Here is a 23,934-nt window from a genome sequence, read left to right on the forward strand (position 1 = left end):
ATGAGGCTGGAGCCGCCACGTCTGCGTAGAAAATAGAATTATCGAGAATTGTATGGAATCATGTGGCTGGAATTCAACTAGCGGCGTTAACACGTGGCGTGTGGATGCATGGGGCGGCCCCACTACTGCTCTTTTTCGCGCTTTATGCTTACTGTGCTCACGCGTGTAGCAACTCGCCACTAACTTGCTGCCACTTGTCAAATTCCTAGTGGAACTCTGCTTTTTCTAGAGTTCAACATATTTGTTGCCTAAAAAATGTTTACCTCAAAGTATTTTTCATTTTCCTTAAATTGCAAATTTTACCGACACGAAATATCTAGTTCATCTATGAGCATAAATAACCCCGTCCCAAGTTCCGGCCCCAAGTCCCCTCCACGTCATCATTTCTCTACAGTTGCGGCCCGGCCTGAGAAGCCTCTAACCCTGCAGGCCGCAACTCGGGCCGCAACTAATAAATGACACTATTCACAACTCCAACCTATTTTAAACATAAAAAAACACCGGAAATTTATAACACGGATAATTTAATTTCACCGAATACTACAAAATTACAACATATAAATTTTAAAACTGAAAAAAATACATAAAAACATAACGTCAATGCTGGAAAACGTTGGTGCGAGTCCAAATTTCTTCGATTAGATCGGCTTGGAGGCGAGTGTGTTGTTCCTCTTGGCGCATCGCAGCTGAACGGGCCATGACATTGCGGATGTCGGGAGGAAGGCCCTGCACGGGCGGCTCGGTGACAACGTAGTCACTCCCAGTGCTGGCGAGCAGATCGTCGCTCCATGATGTGACGTTATCTTGCTCGTCCTCAACGATCATGTTATGCATTATGATACGTCATGCATACATGATGTCGGCAATGTGTGACCGCTGCCAACCACGGGCCGCTCCCTTCACGATAGCCCACCGCGCTTGGAGGACTCCGAATGCACGCTCGACATCTTTCCGAGCCGCCTCTTGCCTTCGGGCAAACATTGCCCTCCGATCGGTTGTCGGAGCTGTGATAGTCTTCACGAACACGGGCCATCGAGGATAGATCCTGTCTGCCAGAAAGTACCCCATACTATACCGACGTTGGTTGGCCGTGAACTCTAGTTCGGTGCTCACCCGGCACACAAGTCGTTGAACAATTGAGACTCGTTCAACACATTGAGGTCGTTGTTGGACCCCGCGACACCAAAGTAGGCATGCCAGATCCACAATCGTTGGTCGGCAACGGCCTCCAAGACAATCGTCGGATGTGTGCCCTTGTGCCCGCTAGTGTATTGTCCTCTCCAAGCCGTTGGACAATTCTTCCACTGTCAGTGCATACAGTCGATGCTTCCAAGCATCCCCAGGAAGCCGTGGACCCGCTCGTGCATGTCGACCAACTTCCTAACGTCGTCGGTCGTTGGCTTTCTCAAGTACGTATCCTGGAATTCTTCGATGACTGCCCGACATAATCTCGCGAGACACTCCCGTTCAGTAGGCTCGCTTACATGGAGATACTCATCGAACATATCTGATGTAGTTCCGTAAGCGAGTTGACGAATGGCAGACGTGCATTTCTGCAACGTCGATATACTTTGCCGGCCCACAGCATCGGTAGTTTGGCCGAAATACATGTCACGAGATACAACTGCGTTGACAATGCGTAGGAACAAAGGCCTCCACATTCGGAACAGGCGACGGAACATCTGATCACTCCATCGTGGATCTCTTGAGAAATAATCCGTGAAAAACCGCAACGCAGCTGCTTCACGGTCCCGGTGAATATACATCCGGGAACTTGGTACCCGGGTTTGCTCTTCGTTCGAAGCTTAGAAGCGTTCAACTTCATTGTTCATTTCTTCTTGGATTGCCGGCAGCGCCTCGCCTAACACACGGGTCAATTAATCTTTGAATATTCTTTGACGATGAGGCATTTTTTTTAATTATAAGAAGAGATTTGAAGTTGAATGTGAAGTTGAATATGTATGAAAATGGAGTAGTATTTATAAAAAAAATTCAAATTTTAAAAAAAATAAAAATAAAAATCGGTTGCGGCCCGGCCCGAGAAGCGTGTAACGCTGGGTCGGGACTCGCGGATGCGGCCCGGCTCCCGAATAACGCCGTCCCAGGCCGGGCCGCGGGACGGTCACCAGGCCGCGATCGCGGCACAGGGACCGGCCCAGGCCGTGTCGCCTCCTCCTCCAAGGCGCGGGACGGGCCAGGACTCGCGAGATGCGGCCCGGCCCCATGCGTTATTCATGTTCTAAGAGCACCCGCAACGCATCTCGCGGGTGTCTCTTATCACGTCCCTCCGAGACGAGACGAACGCGGGACGCGTTGCCGCGTCCCGTCTCGTCACCAGCCCGCTGAGACGCCCAAACCACCGAGACGGATGGCGAGCCGTCTCGCCACGCGCCCGCGCGACGTGGTGCGCGCTGGCGCTAGGCATGACGCCCACTCGCCGGCCCGCGAGTGGGCTTCGTCACGCTGACGCAATAAATCATTTTTTTTAAAAAAATCTAATTTAATAAAAAAATAAAAATTCAAACGGTAATGTTACCGTTTTCGACCGTTTTTTTTTTACTCTATAAATACTCTTATTTTATCTTCATTATACACACAAACACACATCTATTCTTTCCAAATCATCTCCATTTCCTATCCAATTTTCATCTAACGTTTCCAATTTTCATCACAAAATGTCCGGCGACGGAAACTCTGGCGGTGGCAGCTCCGACGGGTTTGACATCAACGCGTTTGGCAACTGGGGGCATGTACAATGTATTGGGTGGTTCGGGTTCCGGTTCGTCGACGCCGGCGGGGTACCAACCACCCCATTTTGTTGTGGATGCATACGCTCGTCCCTCCGGCCTGAGGTATTCGCATGGATTATCCCAAATTATGGAAGATTATCCGAATAAACCCACTCCGGAAGGAGGACGAGGTGGTGGAAGCTCCAGGGCATTCGACGGCGTGGAGGAAGAGGCGGAGGCAGCCGAGGAGGAGGAGGATGTAGACCGGCATCCGTACAGCCGCAAGGACACGATGACTGTGTACAACGCCTGGATCAGCGTCTCTTATGATCCCATCGTCGGGAATCAACAAACCCGGGAAGTGCTTCTGAGAAAAGTTCACCGAGGCCTACAACGAGATTAAGTCGAAGGGGTCCCGCCGCCGCACATTGAAGATGCTCCGCGCTCACTTTTACCGAGTCGACAGATAGGTCAAAAAATTCTGCGGCATCTACAAGAGTGAAGCGGCTCATTACCAAAGCGGAGCCACGGGAGCCGACATTCTGAGATTGGCTTTGCGAGTCTATTTCTACGACACTGGTAAAGAATTCAAACATGTCGATGTTTGGGAGGTCGTCAAAGACGAGGCAAGGTGGGCCGGCGGTGTCCAGTCCAGCACGAGCTCGACCTTGAAGCGCACGAAGCACACAGCGGGTGGCTAATACTCGTCTAGTGGGGGCGGTTCAGGCAGCGCCGCACAAGAGGTTGTCTCGCAGGAGGTTGAGGGCACGACGGACGATGCAGGGGGGGTCCTCCCGTGGGCGCCGTCGGCCGCAAGGGACCAAGGCGGCGAAGGCGGCTAGAGGGAGGAGGGGCCGAGGTGAATCAACTCCCAAGGATCCCCATCCTCCTTAATGTCCATGTACTTCACCGCCACGATGGCGGACACTTCCCGCATGACGCCTGCCCAATTTCAAGCCCATCATGCCGGCATTGTGTATCTGGTGGTACAACTTGGTATTCCGCCTCCACCGCCTCCGGGGATGATTCGTCGACGGAGTAGTTTTTATAGTTTCTATAAAATTGTATTTTAAATTGTGTCTTTTTTTATTTATTTTACCACGAATTTAATTATGTATTTTTTTAGAATTTTAAGTTGTAATTTTTATTTTATTTAATGAAGTGTGTTTTTATTAATTGAATTTGTTGGAAATAAAAATAAAAAATGAAATTGAATGAATAGTTAAGGGATGAGATGGTTAAGAGACGAATAAGAGATGGAGGGTTGTAGGTTCTGTCTCTTAGTTAAGAGATGGAGTGAAAAGTATAGTGGGGCCCATGAATAGTTAAGAGATGAGACGGTTAAGAGACGGATAAGAGACAGCGTTGCGGATGGCCTAATACTCAAGCATGCTAGGGTATTAATTTAGTGACATCAATCGGGCCAACCCGCTCGATTTGTCGGATTATTCAGTGTGGACTATTCGGGTTTTGGTTTATTTCGGATTATAATTTTTTGACCTTAATTCTAACCCTTCGAGCTAATCGAGCAAAAAAAAATTTCAACAATGCTTAGTTCCAATTTTTATTTGGTTAAAACTTAGAATTCATTTCCATTACTTCACATAGTATAATCTTCTTTATTTTGTAAACAATATAATTATTACTATAATGAAAACACAATTATTGTACTTCCTTTATCCCATGTTACTCGCACATTTTTCTTTTTGGATCTTAAATTAAGAATTGAGTAATTAGTGTAATAAAGTAATAATTTAATTGTAATAAAGGAACACTTAATTAACTCTAATATTTTAATTAAATACAATAATTGTTACTTAAAATATAAATAGTGCAAACAGTTTAGAACGAGCCGAAAGAATGAGGGAATACCATGGGACATATGGAGCATAAAATAATAACAAAGTAGTATATAGTATTTATTAAATAATAATAATAATAATTTAAAACCTAATGTATTAAAATCATAAATTTGTAGAGAATAAAAGTGTTTAGCATATAATTGAACTATTTTGTCTCTATTAAGATTTCTATAAAAAAAATATATATTTAAATATTATATGCATAAGTTATGAAAGCAAGAATTAAAGAATTTATGAAAGCATGATCTATGTTTAAAATAAATCTAGTTTGTTATTTTAATTGAAAAGTGCAATCTGTTGGGCTGATCTGCAACCCTATCGGGTCAGCCCACCTAACCTGCCGACTCATTCGGGTTGGCCCATATAGCCCGTTTTGTATTCGGATTACAAAAATATAGTTCTAACCCTATAATTTATCTGGTTGCTCGGACCGACCCGCGAGTTTCGACTTAGATTAACACACCTAGGTATTATTATAAAAATATTACTTTCGTCTATAAAAATAGTCATGTATTTTAAAATATGGACCATCCATCAAAATTAGTATTTATATATTTATAGTAGTACAAAATTTCTAATAAGGTGGATCTTATTTTCCACTAACAATATTTCTACTAATTTTCTCTTTATATACTACTCTGTTTGTCCGTTAAAATGAAACGATTTTCTTTTTGCATTGTCTCATTATAAATGAAACATTTCCTAAAATAGAAACAACACAATCTCTCTGTTTTCTTCTCTTTTATTTTACTCTCTGTTCATTAACTCACAAGACTATACTACGTAAAATCTCATGCCGAAAAGCAAACATTTCATATATATTGAGACGGATAGAGTATACTCCCTCTGTCCGCGAATAGGAGTCCCGTTTTTCCATTTTAATCCGTCCCCGAATAGAAGTCCTGGTTCACTTTTACCATAAATGGTAATAGGGCCCCACCTTCCACTAACTCATTTCACTCACATTTCATTTAAAACTAATGTATACAAGTGGACCCCTATTCCACTAACTTTTTTCCACTCACTTTTTTTTACATTTCTTATAATCTGTACCGCTCATAAATGGGACTCCTAATGACGGACGAAGGGAGTATCTCAAGTGACCAATTTTACATTAAACTTCGTGTTGTCCACAATCAAGACTGTTTTTTTTATGAGGATAGTATTCTTAATTACTCCCTCCGTTCGTTAATAGGAGACCCGTTTTGCCATTTTAGTCTGTTTGCGAATAGGAGTTGCGGTTCACTTTTACCATAAATGGTAATAGGGTCCCACCTGAAAGGGTTGGCAGTGGAAGCGTGCGTTCAAATAAATCGATAATGAAAGCGATCTATTTAGCAGATTATTTAGACAAATTCTGTTCGCGCAATTATCACATGTATCATGTTCATAACTCAAATAAATCATGCTTTTCTATGGATTAGCCATTTTACCTTAATGATTCTCCAAAGAATCGAAGATAGCTAGCGCCTTCTCCACGTGAAGATCTTGAGTACTAAACCACGGATCTTCTAACTGGTTCTCAGACTGTAAACTGATATCAGGGTAGGTTGATCTCACCAGAATACTAGGACTTAAATAAAGAAGACAAAAACTGATCTCACGGAGGAGAGCTGAGAGGAAATTTTCGTCCTCTTCAGAGAAGAAGAGGGGTACGAAATTTTATGAAGAAAAATTAAGTGTCTTTTCTTTCTCCTTTATTCTCCTATTTATATTAAGTCACATATTGGGCCCAGACAAGGATCTATGGAAGGTTTTGGATATGGGCTCCCCCAATTAACTTTTTACTAATTAAATTGAACCCACAATATAATATGAGCTTTTTTGGAATATTATGAGCAACCACTACATAAGTAATATTGAACTCCCCATCCAAATCCGAAATTATAAGTAATCCGGGTTTCCATTGTTTGTCATTTATTTCCCGCGCTTAAGATAGAAACATCCATTAATTAATTAGTGTCTGCTATAGATTTAATTAATTAACATCTTATTAATTCCAAGAGTGGACTCAACAAGAAACGCTTATTTATTATTCATAGAGTAATCAAACTCCAACTAGCTAGGGTCCGAATAATAAAGCCTTATTTCGAGCTCCTCTTGAGGACGTTATCAAACGCAACTCACCTCACGCACGATTCAACATAATAGCAATCCTAGCACCGCTAGATATTAATCACCACTACCCAATATACTAGGATTATTGGGTTGTGAAAAACCCACACCATTTGGTAAGTCAAAGTAGTGCATAATCAATACCGTATGCTCGATGCTAACGTACATTGATTAAGAAACAAATAATTATCAAGACCTCGTCTTTCAGTAGATAGCATAAAGACTTGTCTCGCTGTTAGATCCAATTCAGTTCTCTACCAAACCAATGACATCTTATTTCAGTAAGGCTTAGAAATATGCGGACTGAAATTGCAACATTTCACGATAGGTAGTCTAAGCTTATCTGGGCTGTAAAATTCTTATTTTTTTATGTTCAGAACTGACCATGTTACCTTAAAGTGGACGACGCTCACAACCGGTCTACTAAAACAAAGACTTAGACTTTGTTAAGTTACTTATACATTTAAACATGCAATAAACATCCATTAAATGTAAAACATAACAACATTATGACAAAAATAATTTGTTTTATTTCTTGAAAAATAAAATAAGAGAGTATTCAATCACTCGAAAGTTCTAATATACAAACTCTAACACCACCTTCTACTAACTCATTTCACTCACATTTCATTTAAAACTAATATACACAAGTGAGACCCTTATTCTACTAACTTTTTTCCACATACTTTTTAAACATTTCTTAAAACCCCGTGTCGCCAAGAAATGTGACTCCTAATGGCGGATGGAGGGAGTAATTGGTAAATAAACATAAATTTTTAAAGTATAACCCTTTCCGTCTCACTCGAGATGTTCTAGTTTTCTCACTTAAGATGTCCACTTTCTATATTTGAAATAAAATTTTGATTTTTCTCACATTAAAATATCCAATCACATTTTCTCTCTAATTTATACTCCATTCATCCCACAATAGGAGTTACATTTTGTGTTGGCACGGGTTTTAAGAAATGTAAAGAATAGTGGATTGGAAAAAATAGTTAAATATGTGGCTCACTTTTTTATATTGGTTTTATAATAAAATGTGAGTGAAGTGAGTTAGTGGAATGTAGTAGGATCTACTTACTCTTATAAAAGTGAAATGTGACTCTTATTGAGGGACAGACAAAAATGGAAAAAATGTGACTCTTATTGTGGGAGTAACACTCAACTACTACATCTAAAATCTCGTGCCATTCAAAAATATGGTCGTAGTGAATGGACGGGTCGAGTATTATTTTTAGAGATGTCAGTTCAACTTAAACTCATAGGCTGGCCATTAACCCGTTAAAATTAAGGGTTGAGGTTGAAAATTACAACCTGACTAGAAATCTGACTAGCTCGTTCGGAGCAATTAGTCGAAGCTATATTTTTCATTATTATCAAATTGAAACGGTGCAGTGAATAATTTTACATTTACGAGAACATTTTATAAAATACAAAAAGTACTATTGTCTCACAATTTCATATCCATAGGACAATATTCGCTATTGGGATGTGATTAAATGTAAACTGTAAATATTGTACAAACTTCAAACTATGATTTGGACCGTTAGAAAATAATAGATGATAAAATAATAGCAACAAAAAATATCAACACAATGTCAACGATTGATGTTGTATTGAAATTGTGTTGACATTTTTTATTACGGTTATTTTATCATCCGTTGATAATTTTAATGGTCCAAATTATAGTTTGGAGTTTATACGATATTATGCGTCAGTTTACATCTAACTTTTGAATAAATTTATAACTTTACTACTATGTACATATCTGAATTTCAATTTACGAACATTAAATAAATTAGTTTGTATTCAAACATGAAAATAAAGTACTACTAAAAAACAAGGGCCACTGATTTGAATGGCCGTGGAAGGTGATTGATGAGGTGTCACCATAATGCTCTACCTTCCATGCCAAGGGAGTGGCTTCACTTTTCCACCACTTCACCAACCACCCATCGCAGCAAATTCCCTAGCCTGGGCCCACTCAATTTAGATAGGATAGGACTGGATGCATCATGATTCATGAACAATTAATCAATTATTACTACTAATAGTTTGAATAATCATAATGTACTTGTTAATAACACCAACATAGGGCATATTAAATTTGTTTTTAAAATTTTAAAATAGTCATTAAATCACGATTTTTTTTGCTTTGTGTAATTCCAACTCCATCCCACTCGCATTTTTTCGGCGAAATTAAGCAGAAGTGGCACGCCGAATCTAACTTACATATTTTTAGGTTAATATTTTTCTAATTATATTTAAAAATATTTATAATTTTCATTCTCTCTCCTCATATCCGTCCTTCGCATTATACTTAGAGGTGCACACGATTCCGGAACCGCCGGTTCCGGTTCCGGTTTTGCAAATTGCCGAACCACGAGGGTGTTTCGCGATTCCGGTTCCAAACCGGCGGTTTTTAAGGTTTTTCGCGGTTCTTAACCGTCGATTTTCGGCGATTTTTTACGGTTTCGGTTCGAAAATTTTCGCACCTAAACCAAACCATGGTTCTAAAAATTGATGGTTTCGGTTCGAGTAAATTCTCGCGGTTCCGGTTCGGAATCGTAACTGCCGAAACCGTAAACCTTGGGCACCTCTAATTGTACTTGGGGCGACCATGAAAGGCATATTGAATATAAGGCGCCTCTGGCTACCGTGGCCACTCTCATCAAGTGGATCTCTGGAAACAAAAAAAAGGTATCTCCAGCATTGTCATCCGCTCGAATCTCTTCATCACCCGATTGTACCTCATCCCGACACGACGCCTCCGCCCTGCAACAATGTAACTATTCAGAACTCCTACAATCCATTCCACTCCCTTCAACAACAGAAATATCCAATAGTTAGGGCATTAGCAATGGGGCGCCCTAAGGCGCGCCCTAAGGCGCGCCCTATGGCGCGCCACGTCAGCAGTTTTATCCTCCTACCTCCCCACCTGCAGTGGGGCGCCCTAAGGCGCGCCCTAAGGCGCGCCCTATGGCGCGCCACATCATCATTTTATTTATTTGTTTAATTGATTTAAATGTTTTCAACTAACAATTAATAACGAGTAAATAAAAAGGTCGAAATAACAAACGGGGACACATTAATAAAAAAAGAAGTTACACCGTTCAACTTACAAAAAAAAAAACTAAGTCGGTGCAATTCCCAACTTCCGACGCAGTTCATCTATCAATGCCCGGAGGTATTCGGCTTCGTCGGGGTCGGTACACTTCTTGAGGGCCTTGTGCGTCTCCAACAACGTCCTCGCCATCGACGCTGTCGCCAACGACGAATACACTTCGGCTGCCTGGGGCGGGAGCATTTCCGGGAGCGGAGGTGGGGTTGCAGCGGTCGAGGATGAGGTCGCGGCCGCCTTCCCTTTCGCCTTCGCAGCCTTGACGCCGGGAGGACGTCGGGAGGACATCGGTGTGCCGGAACCGCTGTCGTCCACGTACAACCGGTTGAGGTCAACCGGTTGATTGCCGCTGCCGCTGCTCGTGTAACCACCAACTTCGGTGGTCTTCATCCTCTTTGGCGCACTAGTGTGCAGAATTCCACCTTGGAATTTCTGCTTGTCCCTCAAAAGCGTCCAGATGGCCTCGTGCTTGAACTCGCCGAACATCGACCGGTACGACAATATCGCTTTAGCACGCACGTCTTCCCAGCTCTCGCCGCTCCCCTGTGCCCGCGCGCACTTCTCGAACTCCGCCGCGTACAAGTTCACTTGGCTGGGGCGGAAGCGGTCGCGGCGGGGTCGGGATCGGCCGCTGCGGCGTCACGTCGGGAGGGGGCGACTGGTCGGGTTGGAGACGGCTCCATGTCCGACAACCCATACGAGTCCGTACTGAAATCGGGATCGTATTGGGCGTTGGTGTCGAACGAACGATATTGGCCGGGTTCTGTACCCGGCCAACGCGCATCTCCACTAAACATAGGACTATTTGGACTTGAAGCCATTTCGTAGTAATTATGTAAATGTAAGTTTCGAAAGTGAAATTGTGAAATGAAATGTAAAACGAATGAACTCTATTTATAAAACAACCAAACCGCGTGCCATCGTCCGCGACCTATCGTCCGTGTACGCCACAATGGGGAGGACGATGGCGCGCCCGATGCCTATCGTCCGCAGCCATCGTCCGTGTACGCCACAATGGGGCGGACGATGGCGCGGACGATAGGCATCGGGCGCGCCATCCTCCGCGCCCTTAGTATCGGCCGCGACGATCGTCCGCGACCTATCGTCCGTATCCGCAATGGGCGCGGACGATCGATGGCGCGGACGATGCGCGCCATCGGGCGTGCCATCGTCCGCCCATTGCGGATGGCCTTACTAATATGTTTTGTTTGTGGTTTGCCCAAAACAAGAAACTCCGTGAAATGGGCTTTTCATATAATTAGATATTTAGAGATACCTCACGCTTTCTTGTTTGATTAGATTCTAGGGCCATTCTAAGTGGGCTGCCCATTCTTTGGTTTGCATAAAAACAGTGGTATTACACTAACACAACAGAACTGCCCCATACTCAAATCATTTTGCCCGAATTTAATCTTGCTAGAAGAACAACCAAACTGTGGAGCCCCTTATTATAATGTCTCCAACATTAATGACCCCACAATTTTAACTACTTTGTCTCTTTTTCTCTTAATTTACCAATTACACATTAAATTTTAGATCATTAACATAGTCTTTTACATAAAATTTTATACTATTCCATCCTTCCAAAAAAAATAGTCTCATTTCTAAAAATAGAAAGTTTATTTATCATATTTTACCCATTTTTTCTCCTAATTTATCTTACTTTACCTATTTTTTCTCATTCTCTCTTACTCTACCAATTTCTCATTAAAACCCGTACCATACATAAATGAGACTATTTTTATGGACGGATTAAATTTAAAAATTTTATAAGCAAAATATATTAAAAAAAAGTAAATTTGAGAGGGGTTGAAGCCCATTTGATAGGGGATCGCAGCTCATACCTCGCTGGTGTGCCATTCTCTCACGACAAAGGCCTGAATGAAATTTTACCCTACTAATTAATCTGAAACAATGCAGAAAATCGAATGAGAAAAACTGAGTTACAATGAAGGGTGTCAAAACAACATGATTTCAATTATTTACAATGGACTTTACCATTGTTGTTGCATGATGTAGTACTTGTTATGATTCAATTAACACTTCCTACGTTTTACACATTAGATATTCATTACTATGCAAATGAATGATGTGTAATTTTGGCTATAAGTCAATATTCTTACTGCTGAAATTTTTTGTGGAACATGTTATTATCTTTCAACTTAACTCACAAAACAACATTGCATATATTCTCGTATCGAATAAGAAATAGTAGTACTATGTTTAGAAGCCTAATGGTAATTAGTAGTACTAAGACATTTTCGGATGACCGTTATCAAACAAATCTAACATAATTGACCATTTATCTGATTTTAATTATTTTCAATCCAATTTAAAATTTATACATACTCCTACATTTTTATACAGTACTAGTATAATTATGTGATCGCCCATATGCATTTATGTTAGTGGATTTGATTATTCTGTGAATAAATAAATATTAAATACTAACATCGATGGAGAAGACATGTCATGTGGGATGATCCAAGAGAAGGCTACATAAATTAATTATTAAAATGAAAATAGTAGTGATAAATTAATAATGCAGCAGCTTGGACAGCCCAATCCAACTCCAAAACGGTTATGCACGGAGCTTGCATTTGCCAGCTGTCTGCGGTTGGGTGTCCACATTAATTACTATTATTATCCCATTTCTTTATTTTATTTCCCTTTATTTTATTTCATTATTTCCTCATTGCAATCTCATTCTGTTCTGATTATTTATAATACTTGAGAATAAGTTTAATGCTTCCGTAGATTTCTAAGTATATTTCTAGTCGCCCTTCATCTGAATTTAGGTTGAAATGTGGTTGTTTATAACATGTCTTCTATATAAACTCGCCTTTTAGCTAGCTTACCCTAATTAATAGAGTTCTTTTCCATTTTAAAACATCCACATTGAAATTGCAACGGCGTGAATTTCTCCAAATAAGAAAAGATAAATGTATTATGTACATAATATCCTTAAATTTTTAAATTTAAGTGAATTTAATTAAAAATTAATTTTGTTATTTATTGTATTATGTGTAGCAATAAGAAAGAAGTGATATTGAAATTTTATGTTGAATTGTAACATGATTTGGATCTTGATTTGAATTAATTATACAATACTTATTTATTAAGAAGATGTTTTTTTGCTTAAATATACAAATACTTATTTATTAAGAAAATATTTTTTTTACTTAAATATACAAATACTTATTTATTAAGAAAATATTTTTTTTGCTTAAACCAAACACCACCTCAATTTATATATCTAGAGTTATTTTATTCATTTTGATAGAAGAAAGTTCTTTCTTCACTCTAGCTTCTTCTCCAACTTATATTGTGGGATGTGTAGCATCATAGTCGGCAAATATTGGCTCCGCAACTCCTCTGCCCCAAATTTAGTGTCTAAAAAATTCTTCGAACAGATCGAAAAATAAGAAGAAAAAAGTATTTGAAAGTTTATAGTTATGTGCATTTAAGAATGTTGTTCTCAATTAATTAATTTCATTATAACTCTATTTTTGTGTAGGATATGATAACTTTATCTTGCAAGTGTCAATTAAATAATCAATCTATTACGCGCATGGATCAAGTGTTAAAATGTGAACAGTGTGGTTTGTGCATTTTAAAATGTAGATTTGTTTGGTTATAATTTGTTTATTTTGTTGTGTACTTAATGAATACTAACCAAACTCGTTTTTTCATGACATTAGATGACGTAATATTTGTTTAGGTTGATTGCAATGGTATTTTGAATTTTTTTATTTAATTTCATACGTATTTCATAATTAAAATTTTCATTTTTCAAATTTTAATTTTTGAATACTTCTGTTCATTTTGAATATACTTTTCATAAAATATAGTACTCCCTTCGTCCCTGAAAATTTGTCACTTATTTCCATTTTGGTCCGTCCCTGAAAATTTGTCACCTTTCACTTTTACCATTTTTGGTAGTATACCCCACATTCCACTAGTTCATTCCCACTCACTTTTTATTATAAAACCAATTTATAAAAGTAGGAATCACATGCCACTAATTTTTTCAACTCACTTATTATTACATTTCTTTAAAACTCGTGCCGGGTCAAATGGTGACGAATTATTAGGGACGAAGGGAGTCGTAGATTTTTTAATCAATTTAACTAGACAAAAATCATCAAGCATTATATGTTATTAGCATGTTATCCACGTAAATAAGAAGATAGATTATACTTCCTCTTTAAGAAGACGAAAAAACAGAGAAGTATCAGCTCTAGACTGAGTAAAATCAAATTAAAAAAGTTACACCTGAATTATAGTGAGCAAGACATGAGAGGCTTATTTGAGCCCGTATAAGGCTTTATTGAGTTTATAGGCTAAGTGTGGTGAGCCCCTTTTGGAGCTAGGGATTGAAAGTTCAAGTGTAGTCGAAGTTGTGGTTTTCAGTTTACACATCATATATTCATTGCCGCTGACTACATAGATAAGTGATGTGTAATTTCAGTTATCAATTCAATATTTTGATCGTAAAAAAAATACTATTTTATAGAATATTTTATTCTTGAAAATGATAAATGGGAAGATATTACGAGCGAACGCTTAGACAATCTACAAAATGACCATTTACTCTTAGTGTTTTTTATTATTCTATGAATAGATAATTAATATCGATGTAAATAAGAGCATGTCATATGGAATAACCAAATAGAAAGCTACATAAATTAATTAAAAAAATAAACATAGTACTGATAACTTAATAATGTACTCCCTCCGTTCTATATGTTAATAGGATCATTTTTCTATTTTGGAAAGTTCCAAATTAATTGAGTCATTTCTATTTTTGACAAAAAGTAATTTTCTCTTTTATTTTATTCTTTCTTCGTCTCTCTTACTTTATTCTCTCTTACTTTATTTATCATTCATTTAATACACTATTTTTAAACTTTGTGCTAAAAAATGTCCCTATTAACATGAAACGGAGGGAGTATAGGAGTTTGGACAGCCTAAGGCCATCCACAACGCTGTCTCTATACCGTCTCTTAAACCGTCTCTTAACTACTATTTGAGCACTATTTGAGGGCCCCACTGTCCTTTTTTCCTCCATCTCTTAACTAAGAGACGGAACCTGCAACGCTCTGTCTCTTAACCGTCTCTATACCGTCTCTTAATTACTATTCATTCAATTTAATTTATAATTTTTTTTAACCCAATCCAATTTAAACAAACACACTTTAAACAAACACACTTCCTCCCGGTTCCGATTGATGTACTTCCGGGAGCGTCGTGGGGGTGGTGCGGCTTCCTCCGCCTCTCGTCGTCGATCTTCTTCGAGTGATTGTTCCATTAATTGACGCATTTGCTCAAAAGGATCCATTTGTTTGAGTTGATTGAAGATGGAAATTGGAGTGATAGAGAGGATTTGAGAGGAATAGATGTGTGTTTGTGTTTGAAATGAGTATGAAATAGAATTATTTATAGAGTAAAAAAATTAAAAAATTTAAAAAATGAAAATAAAAATTTAACGGTAATATTACCGTTTGAAAAAAAAATTAATTAAAAATTGATTTTTTTTTAAAAAAACGAATTATTGCGTCATCAGTGACGACGCCCACTCGCGGGCCAGCGAGTGGGCGTCACGCACGCATGGGGACGTGCCACGTGTCCCTGGCGCGTGACGAGCCATCTCGTCTCGTGTCTCGCCGAGACGAGCTACGCGACGAGACGGGCGCGAGATAGAGACGAGATGGGCGCTGCAATGCGTCTCGCGGGGGTCTCGTCTCTCCGAGACGAGACGCGAGCCCGGCGCGAGACGCGTTGTGGATGGTCTAAACCTTATGCAAAAGAGGTCCAAACCAAACACGGTTATGGCATGAGCTTGCAGTTGCCAGCTGTCCATTGTCACCCTTCTATAAATGTTAGTATATGTTTCCTTTAGTCTGTTCTAAAATTAATATAATTTTTTTAAAAAAAGAAAAAATTCTATTTTACATTAATATATAAAAATATATTTTCTCTTTCCATTTAATATATAAAATATATTTTATAATCTCGTGTGTGAGATTTAACTTGAGGTGGGAGAGTATTATTATCCACTTTCTTTATTTTATTTCCTTTTTTTCTTTGTAGATTTTTCCAACATTGCAATCTCAATCTACTCTGGTTATATATACTACTATTTGACAATAATTTCCGTAGATTTCAATATTACTACTTACTAGTTGCGCTTCATCTGAATTTAGGTTGAAATTGTTTTAAACGTGTCTTCCATATAAATTCGATTTAAATCCTAATCTATAGAGTTATTTTCCATTTTAAAACATCTGAATTAATATGTCAAATTGTAACGGCGTGAATCCTAATATTTTTATTGTTCACCTCTAATCTGCCAGCATATTCTCATGCAAATATGTGGTGTGTATATACCTTAATAAACAAGTAAGTGACATATGATTATGATACCGAAGGCGGCTTGCATTAAAGTCAAATGATTAATACACAAAAATATACGAATCAACCTTTGAACTGCAAATATGTGGTAAAGTCGTTTCGCTTTATTCGATTTCGTTGAAATGCATCATTGAAATGGACATGTGGCTGTTTTCATTTTTATGGATAATAGAACTCGAATTAATTTAATTATTTTCATATTTTATCTTTTGATTAGTGATTGTTTTGTCCAAGTTCAATAATTGTATTGTGCTGAAAGCCTGAAAGCGACTCTCCTTTTGAATATGTAGTCTGGAATTTATTATTAGAAACAAAGAAGTATTTAAAAAAATAGATTGAATTTTAATAAATGTATGAAAAAACAAAAGATTTTTTTGGCCAGCAGATGCATCCCTTCGTTGTTGATACCACAACAGACAAAATCGAATAATTTATCCTAGCTCTTGAGTTTGACTTAAATTTTAATTAAAATTAATTAGCATGATCTTTGCCGTGCTTTAGAGAAAAATACCCACCTAATTGTATTAATTTCGAAATGAAAAACCATTGACCCTAAGCTGCGACAGTAACCTCGTTCATAAGTTTCAGTTAAGATCACGTTCCTCGATTTCTAGTAAATTTCCCAATCTCAAATTTTATAGAAAATTGTCATTTAATGTACCATAACTTCTTAATTTTCACAAATGTTATAACACTAAATGTAAAATAAATATTAAAAATCGTGTGTGTTTAAGTTGTCCAAGCGGTAGAGAGCTTAACGTCTGAGGTCAAAGGTCTCAGATTCGAGTCCAATTCGAGTCCTTCATGGCGTGACCTTTAGATTTTGATTCATTTACCAATAGAAAAATATCGAAAATCGTCATTTAATGCGCCAGGTTTCATCGGAAATCGACCTTTACTATTTTTTGCTACAATTTAAAACTTAGTATTTTAAGTTGTAAATTAATATTTTGATTGTAATCTCAACTATTTTTTTATTGTAATTCACAATATACGTACGATTGTAAATTAATGTTTTTATTCAGATTATAATTTCTATCCTAAAAATAATTAGTAAATTTTTTACTGTAATTTTCATTTTGGTGGATGCTTTCTAATTGTTAAATAAGAATGGATGGTTTAGGCCTCTTAGGGTATTGCCTCAATGTAATTAACTTCACCCAGAATTCATTTTTATATAATCGAATTTTTTCGTATAACAAGTCTAATTGAAACGCATCACACTGACACACTATCAAGTTTATACTGTGCTATAAAATTCGTAATCTTGAATGTTATCTTACATTTAAACCAATATTCTACAAATCAGAACAAAAGTCAATGCAGTAGTTTTCAAATTTAAAAAAGCTATCTAAATTGATTAAAATAAGCATGGATTTCGCAGCTGGATTGATCTCTTTGCCAGCGGTGAAGGCCATTTCCGGAAAAAAAGAAAAAGAAGCAAATGAATGGAGTAATATAATAAGACAAGGTACCAAATAAGTACTCCATTATCTATCACTTCCCTTTGCAATAAAACAAATAATTACTCAATTATCTATCACTTGCCTTTTCCTCTTTTCCCCCAATTCGATTTCCTTGTTCGCCGCTACCACCAATCGCTCAGCTTCTGCTCGATTTGATTGGTTGCAGTCGGTCGTTTCACGGCCTCAAAATATCTCCGATTTCGATACGTCGTCGTCTTAGTTGGTTAGTAAAAATGACTACTTTGAGCTTCGAATGCGCTTCTTTTGTTGTTGTATTAAACTATTAATTGCTGTTGCTCTTTTTTGGGGTTTTGGAGCTGCGTGATTGTGATTCGATTCGGGTGAAAAAATGGCGGTTGTAGGGGAATTTTTCGGTTTTGTAACCGACGAATTGAAGTTATGACTTTGTTTTTCTACTTTTTTCGAGAGTGAGTTTTTTTAATTTTAGAGGTGAATTAGGCGGGTTTCAGTTACTGTTGTGTAATAGGATTGGTGAAATCCTGGTTTTGTCTAGGCAATTTTATTGGATTTGTATTGATACGTTGTCGGTGTGATTCTTGGTATCTTCTGTGAATAAGTTTGTGCTGTAGTAGAATTGGGGATTTAATGGAGTTGTCATTGATGACTACCGACGACGTAGTCGAAGAAATAATGAGACTTCACCGGTCTTTGCCATCGCGGCCGGGGATTGATGAAGTCGAGGCTGCGAAAACTCTGATCCGAAACGTCGAGAGGGAAGATCAGCTTGGATTGGAGGCGATTGCGAAGCAGAGCAAGGGGAAAGATGTGCCGGAGGAGCTGTTCAAGATTTTGCAGGAGATCCAAAGGAGCATGATCCATTTTCAGAGCAAGGAGCATTGCAGAGAGGCTCTGAACCTCTTGGATCTCGAGAGTGTTCACTTGGTGTTCGATGATTTGATCCAGAGAGCGTCTAGGTGCTTGTCCGGCTCTTCAGATTCGCAGTATGCTGACACTGTGAAAGCCTCATATAGCTCGTCGAACAGTTTAAGTCCCACGGTGAACACCTCAGCTACCACCACGTCGTCCTCCTCGTCTAGTTTCTATAACGAGAAGGAGATCGTGAAGGCCTCGGAGCCCTTGTTTACCAGGGATGACATGTATGTGAAGAAAACAAAGACGGGGTTCAATATGGATGGATTGGGGGTTGGGAGTCGAGCTGGAGATTTCTCGGCTGCTCCACAGATTGTGGATCCGACTCTTAAGCCGGTGACTGCTTCAGGTGAGCTAGCTCCTCGTCAATTGTTTTGACATGTAATATGCATTATGAACCTTCATTTGAACTGATTTATTGCAGGGCAAGATGGTGAGAAACTGAGTTTGATAAAACTGGCGAGTCTCATTGAAGCGTCTGCGAAGAAAGGGACTCAAAAGCTTGTTCTCCGAGGCAAATTATCGGACCAAATAAAATGGCTTCCTGATTCCATTAGGAAACTCTCGAGTTTGACCACGCTGGATTTATCCGAAAATAGGATTGCTGAGTTACCAGAGGCTATAGGGGGACTGTCCTCATTAGAAGTGTTGGATTTACATGCCAACTCTATATCTGAATTGCCAGAATCTATCGGAGATTTGCTTAACTTGCTCAATCTTGATCTGAGGGGAAACCAGTTGAGGTCACTGCCTCCTACCATTGATAGGTTAGTTCGTCTCCAAGAGCTTGATTTGAGCTCTAATGGACTCCCATCGCTACCAGAAACCATTGGATCTCTGGTCAGTCTCAGGGTATTGAACGTTGAAACAAACAACATTGAGGAGATCCCGCATACAATTAGTCGTTGTGCTTCTCTCAAAGAGCTTCACGCTGACTATAACCGGCTTAAAGCACTCCCTGAAGCAGTAGGTCGGATCGAATCTCTGGAGATTCTCACAGTACGCTACAATAACATCCGACAACTGCCTACTACAATGTCCTCCTTGGCAAACTTGAGAGAGCTCGATGTTAGTTTCAATGAGCTCGAATCCGTACCTGAGAGCTTGTGCTTTGCGACAACCCTTCAGAAGATGAACATAAGCAACAATTTTGCAGACTTGCAATACCTGCCAAGGTCCATCGGAAACCTTGAAATGCTTGAGGAGTTGGATATGAGCAATAACCAGATAAGGGTCCTTCCGGACTCCTTCAGAATGTTAACCCGACTTCGTGTCTTGAAGGTTGATGGAAACCCTCTGACAGTGCCCCCAGGAGATGTAATCGCGAAAGGACCGCAGGTGAGCAGATTGAGTTATCCTTATTTTGCATCTATAAAATGAATCAGTTTATTTCCTGTTTTGCAGAAGGCTAAATAACTTTTTTTTGTAACTCAGGCTATTGTTCAGTACATGGCTGAGTTTGTTGCCAAGAAGGAAGTCAAGGCTCAGCCGGTCAAGCAAAAGAAATCTTGGGCACAAATATGCTTCTTTTCGAGATCCAACAAACGCAAACGCAATGGTGTGGATTATGCTAAAACCTAAGACGTGTCAGTTCGGAATATACAGCATCAAACTTGTTGGTAATGCCATTTCAGTTTCCTTCATGTGTTTTCCTGACTGCATTTTTTAATTATCATGATCTAATTATTGAACCTCATAACACATCCTGAGTAAGTCTCACATGCTTTCGTTGTTTGTATGCAGGAACTGAGGGGGGGGGGAAGTTTCTGGATTTGCCACATCCACAAATCTTGACAGGGGTTTGTCTTCAGATGTGGGTGTGATCCTTCATTTTAAATATTTCAGGTTTTTTTCCAAATATTTTTGACATGTTCTTGTTTATTGCCTGTAATTTTCGAATCAAGATCCATGATGAGCTGCAAAATTCGAGTACAACCGGCTAGGAAAAAGGGAAATGTATTTATTAATGTTGATGTGTAAAATTGTTGTAACATTGTTTGACTCTGTGATAGATCATGAAATCATTTTTCTATTGTTGTTGATTGTGATGAGGTAAAATGCCAATTACTTAATGGAATCTTGTTCTATTGTTGAATTTCATTTGGTTGTGAGATAATCTTGTTGCCAATCTTGTTCTTTTGCTAACTAGGTGCATATGAAGTGAAAGTGATCAATATTATTGTCAGCAATGCAACTTGTTTTACTCTTTTTAAAAATATGTCTCAGAAAACTGAGAGTTGGGCAATGAGCATCATCATAACAATCATGATAACCGCATCCCTAACTATTTATACTAAATTCAAACTCATTTTAATATAAATGTCACATCAAATAATGTTTTTTCTTTAATTATTTACACTAAAAGAATATTCTCTATATTACTTTTTTTACTCGTAAAATTTGAAAAGTAATGAGTTTGTTTTTATATAAACCTAAAGATTTGTATATTTTACTCAAAAACCAAAAATGAGATTGGTTTTATAGTATAATTGGAGCTAATTGTTTACTCTATTTTAGGTTTTAGTGTATTATTAGAGATGATTAAAATAAAAAAGATTCCTTACTTAAATTTGTCTTTTCTTTGTACACAGTGAGTGAGTTTGCTGATATGGAGACAAAGCTGTCCTGCACACACATACACATACTTGAATTGCACATTGTATCCAATTTTTCTTCTGCTGCTTTGATTCTTCAATCTCAATTTCTCAGATCAAAAATTTATTCAAATTGTGTCATTAAAGATCGGATTTTTCCAACAACCAATTCCCAAAGTCCCCAAACTCCGATATATTGCACCACGACTCTTTTTTTTTCTCTGCCATGGATGAGATGCATGTACGTTATTTCAAATCTTAGGTCATTTTCTGAAATGTAAAACTAGGGCTAAGCCACAAGGCAAGCTATTTTAGCCTTTTATTGGTGCGTACGATCAACTCTATTGTATATGCTTTAATATCTTTTAGTTTGACAAAACTATATCTATCTTTGATGTTATCATACTAAAAATAATGAATGTCGCTTTGCTAAATTATACTACTTCAATAGTATAAAATAAGTAAACATATAGTGTGTTGTACATTAACATTTGTAAGCATGCACATTTTATAGGTTACATATATGGATTGTTTCCAATAAAAAATCATTTTTAAATGATAATATAAAAAACACATTTTAATTATTAGATTATGACAAATTCTAACATGATGTGTTTATGCTTGATAGACATACTTGCAATAATACAACGATAAAAGACAGTGATGATTGTGACATCTCAATTACTTTTGCAGGAAAATGCATGTGACACTAAATACTATTTGTAAATGCATGTGATAGACATGCAATAAAAGAGTGATAAAGAAGTGATATTTGTGATATCTCAACCACTTTTGCACGAAATGAGTTCGGAATTCATAATTATCACAGTAATACAACACATGATATCTATCTTGCATCTATGAGTTCGTATATACTGAAATCATATTTGTTGTGTGGAACCTATGTTCCCAAACAATTCAAGGAAAAATGGTTGGGCCAAAACCCAAAAAACTACTTTAGGATCACATATCTACTTATCACATACATCTCATATGAATTTGTCTCGATAAGAAGCACATAGATCATTGGGTGAGAGTATTGTGAGAAGATTGGATTATGTGAATTCCGGTTGTTCGACATCGACTGCAACGTTGAGTACTCCAAGGGTCATAGGTTGATTGGAGCCCGGAAACAAGGACACAAACGAGTGTAAAGGCGACGCGGGGATGGAACAAAGGATCGATCCGATGAGGGGCACTGGTCCACATAGAGCTACCTGATGGCTGGCTCGAGAAACACCAAAGTACCCCCGACCGGGTGAGAACATGATGTAATAGCCACCTGGCCAGGTGGGTCCCATTTTAGGCCATTTTGGTCCTTTTCTTTTAACAATTTTCTAGGGCTTTTAGCCCTAAATATAAATAGACGTTTGGGAGTCATTTGTAGATGGACTATTGACCTAGCTTCCTAATTTTAGTGTCAATTTATAGCAGTACATCGCTATTTACAATAATTTATCTATTTCTCTTAAAAAAAACTTTATCCGTCCACCAAATATTACCCCATTTATCGTTTTGGTATATCGATAAAATATTATTCACTTTTTTATTTTTCATGTTTAGTGGAGTATGAAACTCCATTCCCAACTACTCCATCCGTCCGCGAATAGCAGTCCCAGTTCACCTTTATCATAAATAGTAATAGGATCCACCTTCCACTAACTCATTTCACTCATATTTCATTTAAAACTAATATACACAAGTGGGACCTTTATTCCACTAACTTTTTTTCACTCACTTTTCTTAATATTTCTTAAAACCCGTACTGTCTAGGAATGAGACTCCTAATGGCGGACGGAGGGAGTAACTCAGGCCATCCGCAACGCTGTCTCTTATCCGTCTCTTAATCATCTCATCTCTTAACTATTCATGGGTCTCACTGTACTTTTCATCCCATCTCTTAACTAAGAGACAGTACTTGCAACCCTCCTTCTCTTAACCATCTCTTAACTATCTCATCCCTTAACTATTCATTCAATTTCATTTTTTATTTTTATTTCCAACAAATTCAATTAATAAAAACACACTTCATTAAATAAAATAAAATTACAACTTAAAATTCAAAAAAACAAAAAAAAACACATAATTAAAATCCTAAAAAAATAAAAATTACATAATTTAAAATACAATTTTATAGAAATTGAGTAGAACTACTCCGCCGGCGAATCATCCCCCGAAAGCGGTGGCGGTGAAGTGTCAGCCATCGTGGCGATCAAGTACATGGACAATAGGGTGTTCGAGCTCGAGACCGAGCCCGCCTGGCTTGATTCGTCTCGGCCCCTCCTCCCTCTAGCCGCCTTCGCCGCCTTGGTCCCTTACGGCCGACGATGCCCACGAGAGGAGCTCCCTGCATCGGTGGCCATGCCCTCAATCTCTTGTGAGGCGTTGTCGAGTATTGGCCACCCGTCGTGTGCTTCGTGCGTTTCGAGCTCGAGCCCGTGCTGGACTGGACACCGCCGGCCCACCTTTCAACGTCTTTGACGGCCTCTCAAACATCGACATGTTTGAATTCTCTGCCGTTGTCGTAAAAAAAGACTCGCATAGCCGCTCTCATAATGTCGGCTCCACTGGCTCTGCTTTGGTATTGAGTCGCTTCATTCTTGTAGATGCCGCAAAAATTTTTGGCATCTCTATCGACTTTGTCAAAATGACTGCGGAGCATCTTCATGGTGCGGCGGCGGGACCGAGACGGCTTGTTCTCGTTGTAGGCGTCGGTGACCTTTTCCCAAAAACACTTGTGGG

The 23,934-nt window shown here is 38.6% G+C and overlaps 1 protein-coding gene across 2 annotated transcripts; it reads left to right on the top strand.

Annotated features, from left to right (window-relative positions):
• The first annotated feature begins 17,737 nt into the window (after positions 1 to 17,737).
• Positions 17,738 to 20,698, top strand: LOC121789324 (plant intracellular Ras-group-related LRR protein 4-like). 2 transcript variants are annotated; one of them, XM_042187808.1, is made up of 5 exons: positions 17,738 to 17,930; positions 18,286 to 18,947; positions 19,023 to 19,936; positions 20,033 to 20,217; positions 20,342 to 20,698. In XM_042187808.1, exons 2-4 carry the CDS (start codon positions 18,314 to 18,316, stop codon positions 20,177 to 20,179), a joined length of 1,695 nt encoding a protein of 564 aa, XP_042043742.1. In that variant the 5' UTR covers positions 17,738 to 17,930; positions 18,286 to 18,313; the 3' UTR covers positions 20,180 to 20,217; positions 20,342 to 20,698. The 2 variants fall into 2 exon arrangements, with proteins under 2 accessions (XP_042043742.1, XP_042043743.1); XM_042187809.1 differs by having other exon boundaries at positions 17,738 to 18,947; positions 20,033 to 20,213.
• Positions 20,699 to 23,934: the final 3,236 nt, after the last annotated feature.

This window comes from Salvia splendens, unplaced genomic scaffold (assembly GCF_004379255.2).
Source record: "Salvia splendens isolate huo1 unplaced genomic scaffold, SspV2 ctg207, whole genome shotgun sequence".
Lineage (NCBI taxonomy): Eukaryota > Viridiplantae > Streptophyta > Magnoliopsida > Lamiales > Lamiaceae > Salvia > Salvia splendens.